Source organism: Hyaena hyaena, unplaced genomic scaffold (genome assembly GCF_003009895.1).
Source record: "Hyaena hyaena isolate Hyena2069 unplaced genomic scaffold, ASM300989v1 scaffold_37, whole genome shotgun sequence".
NCBI classification, from domain to species: domain Eukaryota; kingdom Metazoa; phylum Chordata; class Mammalia; order Carnivora; family Hyaenidae; genus Hyaena; species Hyaena hyaena.
This window is the reverse complement of record NW_024080669.1, coordinates 3,312,456-3,329,243: the sequence shown is the minus strand read 5'-3', so window position 1 is coordinate 3,329,243 and position 16,788 is coordinate 3,312,456. Positions and strand designations below refer to the sequence as shown.

The 16,788-nt window shown below is 45.4% G+C and overlaps 1 protein-coding gene across 1 annotated transcript in view; it reads left to right on the top strand.

Annotated features, from left to right (window-relative positions):
• Positions 1 to 111: 111 nt before the first annotated feature.
• Positions 112 to 16,788, top strand: part of RNF214 (ring finger protein 214) — a 43,818-nt gene continuing 27,141 nt past the window's right edge. The window contains 7 exon segments of the mRNA XM_039229328.1: positions 112 to 240; positions 242 to 466; positions 2,004 to 2,122; positions 4,381 to 4,891; positions 5,577 to 5,636; positions 10,708 to 10,848; positions 13,537 to 13,676. Of these exon segments, the coding sequence (XP_039085259.1) occupies positions 127 to 240; positions 242 to 466; positions 2,004 to 2,122; positions 4,381 to 4,891; positions 5,577 to 5,636; positions 10,708 to 10,848; positions 13,537 to 13,676 (1,310 nt within the window). The 5' untranslated portion in view covers positions 112 to 126.

Here is a 16,788-nt window from a genome sequence, read left to right as displayed (position 1 = left end):
TATCAGGGCGTCCTCAACTGGGGCCCTGCCCGGAGGGACCGCCTTGCCCTTCATGGCGTCCTCTGGAAAGGGCGTCTCGGTTGCGACCTTTACAAACACCTCGTTCCTCTTCTCTCTCTGATCGCCATGGGCCCGACTCTCCCTGGGACCTTCCCAGAGGGGCTCCTCCCTCCGCGGGGTCTCCTCCCTCCTCGCGGTCGCCTCTCTTTTCCTCCCCGCGCCCCCAGAGAGTCTCCTTGTTATCTTAGGGGGCTTCCGCCGAGTCTGCGGCGCTCGCACGGTGCCAGCTCTGGCCGCTAGGGGGCGCCGTCGGGGGCGGCGCGGTGCCGCCGCGGCCGCTCCTCTCCCGGCCGAGCCTCGCCCGCGCCGCTCCCGCCGCCGGAAGTGGGAGGTGCCGCGCGCGGGCCGGCGCTCGACCCCTCCCCCCAAGGCTCGGCCGCCCCCTCCCCCCGCTCCGCCCGCTCAGGTGCGTCCCGTCCCTGCCCCCCCTTGCCTCCCGGGGGCGCGGCGCGGGAGGTGTGTGCGGGGCGGGCGGGCGGGGAGGGGGGCTGCGACGCCCGGGGCCCGGGCAGGGGCGGGGGGGCGTGGAGGGGGCCGTGCGGACGGGGCGGGGGTCCCGGCCTTAGGAGGGGGCCGGCGCTGGCAGCGCGGTGGGGGGCCGGAGGGAGAGGTGCGGGGGGGGTCTCCGGTCGGAGGAAGCGGCTGGCTTAGCGGTCCCCGGTCGCAGCGGCCGTGATCGCCGGCGCCGCTTCCCCCATTGTCCCCTTCGCGGCCGTGCCCTGTCCTCCCCCGACCCCCTTCGCTCCTGGCGTGGCCGCCTCGCTGGCGGCCGCCGCAGGGATTCCCTTGATGCGTTCGACTTCCCAGCCCGCGCTGCACCGTGCAGCGCGCGGTACCTGCCCCGCGCCCCCTTAGGCTCTAGCCGCGGAGTCGCCCGGGGGACCCGTGCCCTGCGGTCTCGTTTACCGGGCACCGAGGACCCGCGACCCCGGGCTCTGTTGGGGCAGGCTGTTTGCACCCGACGGAGCAGGAATGGCGACCTGGGCCCATTCTCTCCCAGAAGCTTTGTATACTGGGGGAAACTGAGGCACACAGGGTCCCTGGCCTGTGACTGAAGTGTTGACAGAGCCCAGTCTCTTAAAGGTGCGGGGGGGGGGCGGGGGGGAGATACCTGTGATGCTATTAAAATAAAAACAAGAATTTAAACGAACCCTATGTGACACCCCCTAGCCGCCCCCCTCACATTCTTTGCACCCCCTTTGTCTTCACCATAGAGGACCGCGAGTTTGTCCTGCCTCACAAAGGATGACCTTTTGATCCAAAGTCCTGGTTCCCTGACTTGGGCTACCCCGTTTCGCAGCTTCTCTTTTTCTTGGTGGAGTACCCGAGATGCTTGTACTCCTTTGGACCCTTGTAGTAACTTTTAAGAGTGTTTTTTTTCTCAGTCACTGCTTCTCCAAACATTTCCCATCTGTGGGGAGCACAGTGACCGGAAAAGAAGCTAGGGTTGCCGGATACAGTGTTGCTTTTTTTCCCCCTCACACTGCTCACCACCTCCAAAAGCCTTCACTTAAAATTAGGAAGAATGCTTTTCATGGTTTAAAAAGTATAAGATGTTATTGATTATGAGGCCCCTCCCCCTACGTTGTTTGTAAATGATACGTTAAGGTAGACGAGTGGACCATTTGGAAGATTCTCACAGACTAGTCTGTTTTTAAATCACTGCATTTCTGCCAAAAGTGAAAAGGCTTTGTACAGACTCCTCACTGTTTCTATAAACGTGGCGATTGCTGGCGATTGATGTCCACGGGGGCCCTGGCGTAGCCAAAGGATCTTCTTAACCCCTGCTGCAAAAAACTCTGAAGCCTTATTCTCTCCTGGGACCCAACTTTTGCTTTGTGTTTCTTTCCTGGAACTCTGTCCAATGGATGTTCTCAGGGGGAAAGATACACTTGTTTCAACATTTGGAAACTGTAGCCTGTAATTTGTTTCTGAATGTACAGAGCATGATGGCGGCGGCGTCTGAGGTGGCTGGTGTGGTGTCCAATGCCCCCAATCCTCCAGAACCCTCTTCTAGTTTATGTGCTTCCAAATCAGATGAAGGTCTCCCAGACGGTCTAAGGTAACGTGTGCCTACCTGACTGCAAAGGTTCACCGGGGCAAAGGGCTTCTGAGATGGCTTCCTAGGGAAGCATAGCTGGGCTTTCCTCTTTTTGGCTCTGACGGTGCTGTGCTAGATTAAGCGCTTCCAAATGTGTATTTACGGTGCCTAACATAGCACCTGGCACTCAGCAGCCATGCTAGATATGTGTTGAGTGAATAAGATTAGAACACGGGGTCAGACTTTTCCAAAAATGCAACTATTTTACCACCCTACTTTACATGGGCTATACGTTCATTTACTTATGTGTGTATGATACATAGTATACCTGTGTGTATATCTACGTATTATATCTATGTATTTGTTATAATTATATATATTTTATATTGTGTTATATATCATACTGGTATATTTATACATGTCTTCTGTCTTACGTAGAGATACAGACTTATACACATACATATACATGAGACAGTTATACCCACACACACAAATATATGTATATCTATGTTAGCTACAGATAAATAGATCGCTGTGTTAGTATGGCTTACTGCTGCGTGTAGATATTCTGCCTTCTCTCTAAGCTCTTGAGGCCTGGAGTTATGATTGCCCGACCTTGCACCTTAGAGTGCTTAACATACAGTTATGTACAGTGTTGTACTACATTGTATATTCCACCTCAACTGTGTTTTAGAGTGCCTAGGACCTGATGTAATAGTTAATACTTTACTAACGGTTTTGTACATATTAACACAGTTAATCTTCCCAACAAACCCGGTGGAGGGGGGGGGGGTGCTAATACTATTATTCCCATTTACAGATGAGGAAACTGAGACACAGAGAGGTTAGTAACTTGTCCGGGGTCTCCAGTCTACAGTCAGAGTTTGAACCCAGGCCTGTCTGACTCCATAGTACTTAATAAATACTGGCTTACGTGAAGAGACATTTGTTAGCGAAGGGGTGATGTGGGCAAATGTTAAGGAAGCCTAACCATAAACTTGGATCTTCATTTTATAAATAGAATCAGCCGCATACTACTAGTAATAACGGCAGCTGAAGTTTATTGAATATGTACTGTGCCAGGCTCTGTACTAAATACTTCACACGTGTGATTTCCTGTCATCCTCACAATAATCCTATGAGGAGGGTAAGATTTCTATTTTACAAATGAAGTTAAGCAGCTTGCCCAGAGTCAAACAACCGGTGAAGAGCAGACTCAGGATTTACACTCAGGATATACGGGAATGTATATGCCCCCAATTAATAATTAAGTATCTTTCCCCCACCCCCACTACCTCAGGTAACTCTCAGCAAGGAATCAGCCAAAAGTGTTTATAAAGGTTTTTGTATCCCAGGATGCTCTCAGGTGTTCTGTTTTGAATGCCTGTACCTATTGAGAACGGAAGACACCGTGACCTAAAGCCTCAGTCGATGCTGGCTTGGGGGTAGTAATGGGTGTTTTAAACCAGTTTTAAAAAAAAGAAGAGGCAAGGAAATTTAACATAGATGTAGTCATTATTCCTTGGTGAGAGACTTAACTGTTCTGGATGTGAGATGTCATTGTAAATCGATTTTAAAGATCTCTTCAAAAAGCAATGCATTGAGTGGCCACGACAAACGGTAAAGAACTCTCCCAGTGTTGCACACGTGTGTACTTGCCTGGGACAGAATTTCTACTGACAGCTTCAGTGTTGGATTCAAAATTGTCTTTGCCCCAGACAACTTGAAGTGAAGATGCTATGTTCCAGACAACTCTCGAAGAACCTAGGAAGTGGTTCTGGGCAAAGATCTGTATAAGGAATTTGAACATTATTTTTGGGGCAGTGAGAGTGGAACATTTTTAAGTTCCTATTGTATTTACTAGAACATTACATGGCACTAAGTACATGTAACTAAGTGAAATAATGACGAGCATTATTAGGCTATTTCACCGACATCCCTAAAAGTTATTCAAATTGGATCTCAGAAATTTTTGCATCCTCATAGTCATTTATGTGTGTTTATTTACCATGACTGAACAGTCAAGGTCTGTCTCCACAGGCCAGGTTCTTAACCGCCTGACTGTCCTCCCTGTATAGGGCATAAAAAGTGCTGGACAAGAACTAAGTTCCGTGTCATTCTGATAGTTTGGGGGGCTTGTGTAGCCTGGTTTTGTTCCTCTAGTCGTGATGTTAAAGGTATTGTGTATTAATACCTTCTTTATTGTGTATTAATATTGTGTATTAATCCTCCTTAAGATTGGGTGAAGAGAGAAACTTCTTGTCTTATGTCTTTGATAGCCCCAAAGACCCCGCCCAGAAGCACAAGAACTCGCCTCTGTCGAGTGTAAGTAGCCAGACGATAAGCAAGGAGAATAACAGAAATGTCCACTGGGAACGGCCAGAGCCGAGTCCTGGTTCATCAGCAGGTGGCACGTCAGCAGCGCACCGGGCGGTGTCAGGAGAAAACTCGCTAGCCACAGCCCTTGGTCTTTCTGGCGGTGGGTCTCAGGCTGATTTGAAGGACGTGGCCAACACGGCAGGAGAGGAGGGGGACACGTGCCTCCGGGAGAGCCTCCGTCCCGTCACTCGGTCTCTTAAGGCAGGGTGCCGCACGCAGCAGCTTGCCTCCGGGAATTGTTCGGAAGAGAATTCCCCGCCAGCCTCCATCCTAAAGGAAGGTAGCAGGGACACAGGCTGGGATTTCCGACCTGTGGTGCCCCCCGCAAATGGGGTTGAAGGTGTCAGAGTGGATCAGGATGATGATCAGGATAGCGCTTCCCTGAAGCTTTCTCAAAACATTGCCGTACAGGTCAAGTATCAAGTTTCTATTACTACAATGGAATTGGGGCTCTTTATTTATTTACGTACTTATCGAGGGTAGGAGACGTTTCTTCATAGGTGGCGGAGAGCTCCTCCGTCTCGTTTTCTGGTCGGCAACTACCGTACGATTTTCACACATTGCCGTGTGAGGACATCCTTCCGGTGCTCGATAGATAATAAAGCCAGGAGCCAGTGTCTAATCATGGCGACCAGGAACTTTGTGACCTCCATATATCTCTTCCACTGACTAATTGGTCGTAGTCGGTCGTTAGCATTCGTATTTCCCATCTTTGTCCTTGCAGGAGGATTCCTTGTGAATTCTCTGACCTGCAGCTTAAGAAGTTCATTGCATCCCGCCTCCTAGTGACCAGTGTCTTTATTGTAGGAGGAAGGATGGGCACGATCGGTTGTGGGGTCAGGATTCTTACTTCACACTCGAGGCTGTCTGTCAGTCCTTGGGTTGTCCTGTGGGACGCTGCTCAGTGCGGTACAGAGGTCAGCGTCTATGTGCCAGACCTACTGTCCTCTTGCTAGGAAGCCCGTAAGGGGAAAGCAAAAAAAAGTTAGCTTCTTAGTTACTTGTGGCAGATTTCTAGGTGAAACTACTGAAGACTAATTTTGCCTTTTAAAATGTCTCTGAACATTTCTGAATATAATTGTTTCTTTCTTTGTAGACCGACTTTAAGACAGCTGATTCAGAGGTAAACACAGATCAAGATATTGAAAAGAACCTGGTAAGTATTTAAACAGTCACTGTGATATATGAGACCATTATCTCTGACTATCTTGAGTCATATCATCTCAGTTAGAAATGGTGCAGGAATCTCCTTTTCAAATTCCTGACAGATGGTCAGCTAACTTCTATTTGATCACTTCCAGAGATGGGAAGCTTATTACTCATAAAGGAGCCGATTGTATTATGAGAAATAGCTCTTATTGTTGGATCTTTTTTTTTTTTTTTAGTTTAGTTTTTTTGAGAGAGAGAGAGAGAGAGCAGGGGAGGGGCAGAGCGAGACCGAGAGAGAGAATCCCAAGCTTTCTTTGCTGTCAGCACAGAGCCCGATGCGGGGCTTGATCTCACAAACTGTGAGATCATGACCTGAGCTGAAATCGAGAGTTGGACACACTGAGCTGTCCAACCAGCTGAGCTGTCCTGGCCCCTCCCATTGCCAGCTCTCATTCCGAGATGAGGACAGACCCCTAATGCTGCCTGTTAACAGTGTTCTCTTGGGCTCCGTAGAGTAAATCCAAGCCCTCCTTTGTTTGTTTGCCCTACATTTACTTGAAGGGTTTTTTTTTTTTAATGCCTCTTCCTCTCCCCCCTCAAATCTGAATCTTTCCAGAAAAAAACACATCCAGACATTTTTAACATTCTTCTTTTCTTCACGGCATACGTTTCCCAGCCCTTCCATCACCCCAGTTACTTTTCCACTGGGACACGTCCATTTTGTCAGTGCTTTGAAAATGTGACCCTAAGAGCTAAGTACAGTAATCCAAGTACAGAAGAAGTGATTCGCAGCACAGTGAGATTCTCCTTCTCTCTTTCATGCCAGAGGCTGTTTCTCAAGCTTACCTGTGGCAGTCTTCTCACGTTGCTGAGCTTTCTGTACATTTTTCTGGCATATTGTTGAGTCGTATCTTCCCTTTTTTATTCCTAGTAATTGGCTTTTTAAAACCTCAAGAGCTGCTCATTAATTGTTGTGAAAATGGCCTCTGAACTATCCCTGGCATTTATGCGATAAAAACTTCCCATCGCTTGAGTGTACGGATCTCAAAATACGTATTTTTCAAGAGGAAGGCTGAGGCTGGGAAAGGCACCCCAGCATCGGGAAGAGGTCTGTAGGGTAGTACGTGGTAACCGCGTGCAGGAAAGGAGGCAGAGTGCTTGCAGCACCCGACTAGATAAGAAAGTGAATATTTGATCAAGTTGAAGACATTGAGGGGCAGATGGAAGGAAGGAATTATGGGAGCACATTAACCAGATAAAGCAAATAAAGTTTTTCACATAGAGAGCAGCAACTCAGGCATCACTCGTAAGAGGTGGGTAAGAAGATCCTACAGATGAGCGAGCTGATGGGGGGTGCTGGGTGGACACCAAGCTAGAAGAGAAGCCCCAGGGAAAGGGGGTAGAATTCACTGTTTCTTGAGCACTTACTCTAAGCACCTTCATGCAAAGTACTTATTTCATCCCCACAGTTGCAGGGTGGCGTTCTGATGCCTGTAGCAATCTAAGGGGCCAGCTAAGTTCTACAGAAGCTGTAGCACCAGTGTGAAGCAGGAGCTGAAAGCCAGCCCACCATTGGGCCAACAGAGGCCCGGGGTTCTATTTTGTGTAGCTGTGTTCTTTGGCCCACGGGCTTTTAAAAAGGCAGCGGAGCTAGGCGTTAAAGAGTGCGCTTGTTGGGATGAGCGCTGGGTATTTTATGTAAGTGATGGATCACTGGGTTCTACTCCTAAAGCCAGTACTACGCTGTATGTGAACTAACTTGAAGTGAAATAAATACGTAAAAAATAATAATGACCATTATTTTTTATGGGCCAGAAAGCCTCAAGTTTAGTGGTTGTTCACAAGTTAAGAAATGATGGAAATTTCTATGCTTTGACCCATTTATCCCACTTATTTGAATTTATTCTCCCAAATAACTAAAAGTTCATTAGAAGGCAAGAGCTATGTAGCCAATGGTTTTCATTTTTTGTTTTAATGGAAACAACCAACCCTTAAAATGAACTATATGCAACATGGAAAATGCTTCTGATACAATAGTGAAAGAATGAAGGCGATGCAAACTATCCACATAACAATCACCACAGAAAAATATGCCTGCAAATGGCCTCATACAAATCTTCCTGGTAAGAGAGAGGTCACAGCAGGAGACTCTTCTCTTGGTAAACATTACACAAATCAGGAGATCCAAGTGTGGGGAGCTGGGGAAGGTAACCGGGGTAGAAGCGGAGGTGCAGCTCTTCCTTCTGCGTTGTCCTGGACCGGCCAGTGGCCAGCGCAGGTGCTGCAGGGCACGTTCCTCCAGTCCCCCCGTTTCCCAGCCTCGGTCACTGGTGTAAACCGTTGTGACATTTGTTACGTTTTTATTCTGTTTATCTTTTTATTTTATTTTATTTTTATTTTTTTTAATTTCTAGGAGAGAGAGAGAGAGCGTGTGAGCAGGGGAGGGTCAGAGAGAGAGAGGGAGTCACAGACGGAAACGGGCTCCAGGCTCTGAGCTGGCAGTCAGCACAGAGCCCGACGCGGGGCTCGAACCCACGAACCGCGAGATCATGACCTGAGCGAAAGTCGGACGCTTAACCGACCAAGCCACCCAGGCGCCCCATCTGTTTATCTTTTTATTGAAAAAAAGTTTTTTTAAATATTTATTTTTGAAAGAGAGAGTGTGAGCGGGAGAGGGGCAGAGGGAGAGAGGGAGACAGAGGATCTGAAATGGGCTCTGAGCTGTCAGCACAGAGCCCGATGCAGGACTTGAACTCCCCCAACCACGAGATCATGACCGGAGCCCTAGTCAGATGCTCAACTGACTAAGCCACCAGGCGCCCCATTATTCTGTTTTTCTTAATGATGTTCTCAGAATTGACTTTAAATCTGATCATTCTTTTTACCTGGCTGGATTGTAACTACTAGTAATATTTTGTTGGTTACATTTTTAGTGCATATTGAAATTAATACAGAACTATTTTTAAAAAGGCAGTGGCACTAGGCAGGTGTTAAGCTTGGTGGCGGTACAAGACACTTGGCTTCTGTTCTGTTTGTTTCCCTTCTTGTGAATTTATGGTAATTTCCCACTGCCTGCACTTGAAATTGGAACTTCTGATCCTTGGAACCAATTAGCCACCCCATGAAACAAAGTGACTTTGGCCTGTTAAGATGAGATGATTTGGATCGAGTAGTTTACTGTGTCAGTTCTCTGTGTGTGCTATTAGTATGTACCTCCAGCCTTCTTTCTTACCATGAAACCGGTGGGTATTTTTGCCGTCCTGAGTTGTTCTAAATATGCATCGTGGACAGAGGAGGTACCACAAGGAAATAAAGGGAAAGAGCTGTGGTTAAGAAAGAAAGGATTCCTCTTATCTACTAGTTGCGTATGTGTTTTAACCTTTAACTTTTCTTGGGTTAAAGTCTTCTTTCAGAATGGTGTTTTATTTTGTTTTGAGAGAGAGGGCGCAGGTGAGTGACGGGCAGAGAGAGAGAGTCCCATGAGGGGCAGAGGGGGAGAGAGAGAGAGAGAGAGAGAGGAGCAGGACTCAACCAAAGTGGGGCTTGGGTTCACCCAATACAGGGCTTGAACTCACAAACTGAGATTATGACCTGAGCCAAAGTCAGATGCTTAGCTGATGGAACCACCCAGATGCTTCCAGAATGTTTTGAAAACATTAATTCTCATCTCAGAAAAATGTATCTCCCTCCCTCACCCCAATTTCAGAGAGTTCACAGATCCCTGATGCCCGTTATAGGCCTCCAGTTCAGAGTCCCTGTAACAGTGTGACCCTGAGGAGTCGTCGGGGAGCCTGAGTCATGTTTCAGCACCTGCACTAAGGACTAGCGTGTCCCAAAGCTGTAGTCCCCTTTGAGAGCTTTTTATTATCATAACATGATATGTTTTCCTTCTTTTGCTTCTAAAGCCTGTCTTTGCTTTGAACATAATTGTCCTTATCTTTTTAAAATTTTTAACATTTATTTTTGAGAGAGAGAGTGAGAGAGAGTGCATGTGCAAGCAGGGGAGGGGTAGTAAAGGGCGGGACAGAGGATCTACAGCAGGCTCGGTGCTGACACCAGAGAGCCTGACGCGGCTCTCACACCCACCAACCTCCACAAGATCATGCCTTGAGCTGATGTCAGACACTTAACTGGCTGAGCCACCCAGGTGCCCCCAAAATAGTTATCTTTTAATGAACAAGTCCATTTGAACTCTCACAGTTTAAATTTTACATGGGCTGCCTTATACCAGATCCATTTTAAATTGACCATCTTTTAAGTTTTAGTGTCCCTTTGAAAGGTAAGCATCACTTTTCTTGATTTACGGATGTGAGGAGTTAGAACTGCACTGTGGTTCTCAGAAGCCTTAACTTCTGCTCCTCTATAATACGAGGCTTGGCTGAGTGACCCAACCCGAATACCGTGTTCGCCAGACCCCTTTAGTGGGTCTGTCCATTTTTAGCACTAGTGACCAGTAAGGAATCCTGTTTTCTGGATGCATTCTTGAGTAGGTGATCAGTTTTTTTGGTCTTTGCCCATTCATTTCTTCTTGCTCTGATAAAATGCCTCCTTCCTCTTATCCCTAGAGCAGTGACTGCCAGACTTTTTTGTAAAATGTCTGATGGTAAATGTCTTAGTCTTTGGGGCTCTATGGGTTCTGTTGTAACCATTCCTCTCACTGTAGTATAAAAGCAGCTTGTAAGCCATATGGCTGTGTTCTGTAAAGCTTATTCGTAAAGGCAGACAATGGCTGGATTGGGCCCACAGGCCATACATTGCCAGCCCTCACCTTAGAGTAGTGTTGTAGATAGAATGTCCTGTGATGATGGAAATGTCTTGCATCTTGTGCCGTCTAGTACGGTAGCCTTTTGTTATTTGTGGCTACTCAGTACTTGGAATGTGGCTAGGTTACTGAGGGGCCGTATTTTTAAAATCTCTTATTTTAATCGATTCAAATTTGTATAGCCACACATGGCCAGCAGTTAGATCATTGGATTGTGCAGCCCAGGTCTCTGCACAGTGCCTTGAAGAGGCATCTGGTGACTGTTTTTTTACAGTTAGATCGGGGACTTAAACTTCTCTTCTCTGGTTACAAACAGGACAAAATGATGACAGAGAGAACTCTGTTGAAGGAGCGTTACCAGGAGGTCCTGGACAAGCAGAGACAGGTGGAGAATCAGCTCCAAGTGCAATTAAAGCAACTTCAGCAAAGGAGAGAAGAAGAGATGAAGAATCACCAGGTTTTCTGTTTATTAAAATTGTCAATAAGTAAAGCTACACTTCCTAATCAAACTTTAATTTTGTTTCTGAATTAATAGAAATAGAAGAGCATTATTTGTTTTTTAATGGTTGTCTTAGAATTTTAGGAATAAAAAGAATTTTTGAAGGCACCTTGCTCAAACTCTCACTAGTATTTTAGTTCAGAGAGAAAAGTTATTTATTTAACATATTTTGTTGACACAGTTGACTGTCTACCTACAAAACCATGTGATTAGACTCTTACGTTATAGTAAAACATATAATTCTAGGTAAATTAAAACTCTACATGTGAAAACTGAAAAAAATATAAATTAGAAGAAAGTTTAGGAGCATGTTATAAAACCTTGAGTTGCAGGAGGTCATGTTAAGCCCGGCAAAAAACCCAGAAGCCATGAGAAAATAAATCAAATTTATTATATATAATTTAAAACTTTCGATACGGCAAATGGTACAAAAACTACTCAGAAGTTAAATGTTAGACTGGGAAAATGTTTGTGGCACATCTGATGAACGGTTTAATATCCATATCTGTGTTCTGAGACTTCTGTAGATTTGTGGTAAAAGTCAAATACTCGAGAGAAAAACCAGGAAAAGTTATATAGTCTCCTGTTGTTGCTGTGACAAATAACGATGAATTTGGCAGCTGAACATGATATAAATATATTATAATTCTCACGGTCCTGTAGGTCAGAAGTCCAACCTGGGTGTCACTGGGCTAAAATCCAAGTGTTGGCAGGGTTTTATCCCTTCCTGGAGACTCAGGGAGAATACCTTTCTCTGCATTTCTAGCTTCCAGAGGGTGCTTGTGTTCCTTGACTTGTGGCCTCCTTCTCCATCTTCCAAGTCCGCAAATTTCCATCTCTGACCACTCTTCCCTAATCACATCTTCATCTGATCACACCTGGGAAGGGTTCTCCACTTTTCAAGGCCTGGATGATTAGACTTGGTGTTTGATCCAGGATTCTCTCCCCACATCCAGGTCTTTAGCTTGGTCACACCTACACAGTCTCTCTTCCCGCGGAAGGTGACATATTCACAGGTCCCATAGATTAGATGACAGTGTGGACATATTTTGGGGGAAGAGGCTACTATTTTGCCTACAACAGTTATACTTGGTAATTCACAGAAGAGGAAAAGCAGGCGGATAATAAATAAACGAAAAGAAGCTCAACCTCACTGGTATTCGTTCATTCATTCATTTAGCAAGTATTTTCTGAGTTCCTGATCTCAGCTCTGCAGATTTAGTGGTAAAGGAAACATAGTCTCTGCATTGAATGCTGCTTCAAGTTGGAGGAGGCAGACATTCAAAACAGTAAAGGATGGGAGTTAGGAAAATGCTCCCTAAAGTTATTAGATAGCATTCCTCTCTCTCCCCTCAAGACATTGGCAGAAGTGAAATAAGTTGTCAGGGGTGAGGAAAGATGAACTCTTTTCAGACATTTGTAGATGTATGCATTGTTACAACCGTTTTGGAAAAGTTATTAAGAATTATCAGTTAGGGGCGCCTGGATGGCTCAGTCCGTTATGTGGCCGACTTCAGCTCAGATCATGATCTCACAGCTTGTGACTCCGAGCCCCGTGTTGGGCTCTGTGCTGACAGCTCAGAGCCTGGAGCCTGCTCAGATTCTGTGTCTCCCTCTCTCTGCCTTTCCCCACTCACGCACTGTCTGTCTCTCCCTCCCTCCCTCTCTCTCTCTCTTAAAAATAAACACTAAAAAAATTTTTTTTAATTAAAAAAAATTGTGTTAAAACTTAAAATGTTCTGTGACCTAGCAGTCGTACTATTAAGTCTGTTCTACAGAAGTAAACATTTTGAATGAAAGTATAGACACACACAGTATTTATTACAGTATGCTGTGTAGTTACCAAAAACTGGAGTCAGCTTAATGGACTCGTAGCATAGAATGGTTAGATAAATTGGGTATGTACATATTATGTCTTACACGGCTATTTTTAAGTTAAGTCTGTATTGACAGTGTGTTTACGTCAAGTGGGAAAGAGCATGCCGAACAATGTGTATAAAATTCTCTCGTTTGGAAAAAACACAAAAGCAAAGAAATACATAGATAAGTATGCATGTGTTTGTGTGAGAAAAGAGAGAGATGTGAAAGCATGCTCCAAACAGTGAACGTCATGTTTGTTATGGGTGGACGTAGGGTGGACAAGGGGTGACTTAACTATCGCTTTATTATTTGACATCTTACTACAGTATGTATATATATATTTTTGTTGTTGTTTTACTTTAACAACAACAACAAAACACCTTACACAAAATAAAGTAGAACCTTAACAGAACAAAACAAGACCCTTTCTGTTGGGAGTAAGAAATTCCCACTCTGTACAGGCATTCTTTTCAGGTGTTCATTCAGCCTTAACTGAACACGAGTAATAGAGAGGTCATTGCTTCGGAAGGCAGTACATTCCGTTTTTGAACAGTTGGGATTGTTAGAAATTCTTTATCCTGCTGAATTGAAATCTACTTTATTGTACCTTTCTTCCGTCTAAATACTGGCTTTCAGAGCCACTCATCAACCAGATTCTTTTCACTTCAACTTGAATTTACTAAAGTCAGTGTGTTAATTTGTGTTAGTTAAAAATAACCTTCACACCAAAAGAACTAATTCCTTTCCTTCTTTATTTGTGTGTGACTGTAATTATGGGGGACTCAGGAGATACTGAAGGCCATCCAGGATGTAACAATAAAGCGTGAAGAAACAAAGAAGAAGATAGAGAAAGAAAAAAAGGAGTTTTTGCAGAAGGAGCAGGATCTGAAAGCGGAAATTGAGAAGCTTTGTGAGAAGGGCAGAAGGTAAATGGTGCTGTTTAGAATAGAACCCTGCCTGAGTGCATGTATGTATTTGTGCAAAAGTAGCCCGTCGTGTTTGTGTTCCTACTTTCTTTTCTTTGGGTCTAATTCTTATTTGAAAAACAAGTGCACAGATAAAATCCTCTAACGACTTTAGCATTCTCAGCACCTTGTGTGAGCTTCAATAAAAACAGTTTTAGGTTCAGTAATACTTTGAAATAATAGCAGCTGCTTGTTGAGTCCTAAGTATGATCAAAGGTTTGAGATGCATGTAACAACCGTGTCACTTGCTTTGAACCTGATTCTTGAGAAGTTCAGACTATGGAAGTACTCGGATTATGTTATTCACTAAAACAGATTTCAAAGAGTAACGTTGTAAGTCAGCTGTTTGGAAAGAATTATTTAGTGGATCTATGTTCTCTTCTGGGTATTACAGCAAGAGCAAAGTAGGTACAGAATTTGGTCAGATTTTCAGTTTTCCAAGTTTCTTAATGTTGAAATCAAAATAACTATGAACACTGAGGATTTTATTTAAATTCTAAAATGTGCTTTTATTTGTCAAGAAAATCTTGGCTTGCTAATGAGTCAGAGCTCTGAGTGAAAAGTAGCAAGCTCATCTGTTGAATCATTTTCCCAAGCATGAGAGATGGTACCGTGAAAGGTCAACGTGAGAAAGCACGTTTGGGAAAGAGCCTCGGGACCAATCTGTTTTGTTGCGACTGGAATGATAACGATTACACGGTGGGTCGGTTGTGGGCGCTGAGCCATGCGCCGGCGGTTCTGGAGAGTGCGCTGGGACCGATCCCCTCCGTGGCGCTGCGAGCCATCGAATCCGCTGCCGCTACCCACTGACAGCATGGCCTTTGCCATCGTCTTCACGGTCTGGGAGGGAGGGGTGAAACAGAGGCATGTGTGTGCAAGCAGCTCAGCAGCAGGTGCCCCAGTGCGCAGAAGCCAGGAAGGGGCGTCTGTAAGTATATTCTAGACTCTGTGAAAGAGTTCCTTTTGATGTGAACTCTACACTCCTAACATATCTCCGACCACTTTCTTTACCCTCTGATTGGATGGCCCCAAAGTGGTTGATAGAATAGTGTGCTGCTTGTGCTCTTGAAGATCCAATTGGGGTTTTTTTACACGTGTTGTAACTATCAGAACGATGCTTTCTGTCCCTCGTTTTGTGGCACGTGGAGTTCACTTTTCCACAAGTAGGAGGGAGAAGTCTTCTGTGTGTGTCTTTGTTCTGGCAGCGGTAGAGGTTTTGTTTCGCATTCCATCGTCCAGAGTAACTGTGGGCACGAAGCTTCTGGTCATTACATTAGTTTGCTTGGGCTGCTGGAACAGAGTACCACAGACTGGGTGACCTAAACAGCAGAAATGTTTAAAAAAAGAAAGAAAGGAAGGAAGGAAGGAAGAGAAAAGAAAAGAGAATAGAATCAAGACGAGCAATAAAAAGCCCACCACCACCAGCATGACAACAGCACAGAAATGTATTGTGTCACAGCTCCAAAGGCCAGAAGTCCCAGGGGAAGATGCCGGCAGGGTTGGTGTCTGGCGAAGCCCGTCTTCTTGCTTGCAGACCCCGCTGCCTTCTTGCCCTGTCCTCAGCCAGCCTTCCCTCCGGGTGTGCACGTCCCGGTGTCTTTCCTCTTCCGTGAGGCCACCAGTCCTACTGGATTATGCCCTCATTTCACTTAAATTACAGGCCTTGTCTCCAAATACAGTCACATTGCTGGTTAGAGCTTCAACATAGGACTTTGGGGACACAATTCAGTCCCTGGCAGTCACCTTTCCTATTTGCAGCTCTTTCAGTCAGTCAGTCAGTGAGTGCTTACGGAGTGTCTCCTGTGAGCCAGACAATACAGCCTCAAGAATAAAAAGTCCTCAGGGAGGACTTTTGTTTGATAAGGGAGGTGACAAGTAGATAATGACGAAATAGTATAATGATAACCATATACTGGTACGAGACCCAGACTGGGTAGGTGGAGTCAGAGAGGGCTTCCCGGAGGAAGGGGTTCCAGAAATAAATCCTGAAAGATAAAGGGGAACATGAACACCAAATTCAATGCATGATCCTTGGTTTGATCCTGGATTAAACAAATAAACTATAAAGGACATTTTGGAATAAGTGGGAAAATGTAAATATAGATTACATATTAGATACTGTATTGATGTTAAACATTTGGGATACGGTGGGCTATACTGTTGCGTGATTATGTAGAGGGTTGTTCTTGTTCTTCAAGAGATACTTGCTAGAGTTTTAGGGGCTAAGTGTCAGGATGTCTGTAACTTTCAGGTGGTTCTGAGAGAGGCAAAGTGAACGTGGCAAGTAAGGGTAAGAGCTGATGAATCTAGATGACGGGCACGTATTTATTATACTATTTTATTAACTTTTCTGTTGGATTGAGACTTTCAAAGATAGGGTTACAGGGTGGGGTCAGGTACCAGGAGGAATGAGTGGGGCAGAGAATAGGGCAAAAACCTTGCAGGCAGGGGGCCTGCAGCTGAGAGCCACAGCTGAGCTGTGAGCTGGGACGGAACGAGGCCAGTGAAGTAGTGGGAAGCCGGTCACAAAAGATTCCGGTGTCGTGTTCAGAGTTTGGGTTTTTCCCTGATAGACACACGGAAAGATTTTGAGGGAGGAGAGATATCAAAGGATGAGCCCTGTGTTCTAGATAAATGACCTGGGCAGGTGGAAAGCCGATTGGAGTGGCTGGGAGGGCCACGTAGGTGACATCTCTGTCAGAGCGCCACCCGCCAGCGGGGACGAGAGAAGGGGACGCGTTTGTAAGGAGCACTGGGAGGTGACAGGGAGGAGCTGGAGAAATTCCCATATTTCTGGACCTGAAAATGGGGGAAATAATGGGGTTCTTTTATAAGATGTCTTAGGCATTTTACTTTTCTTACAAGCTTCAACTTAATTTTACTTACTTTGCGACATCGTCCTTATCCTGAGCTAATTTCTGATTTCTCTCTCCTCAGAACATCTATAAAGCTCTCTGCCGATTTAGTGCTTATTTTTATATTGTACCCTACATTTTTTCCCACCTGTGTATGTTTCAGCTGTCCACTTACATTGGCCTCTTGAGGATAAATACTAGATTCTCTCTGTCTATGT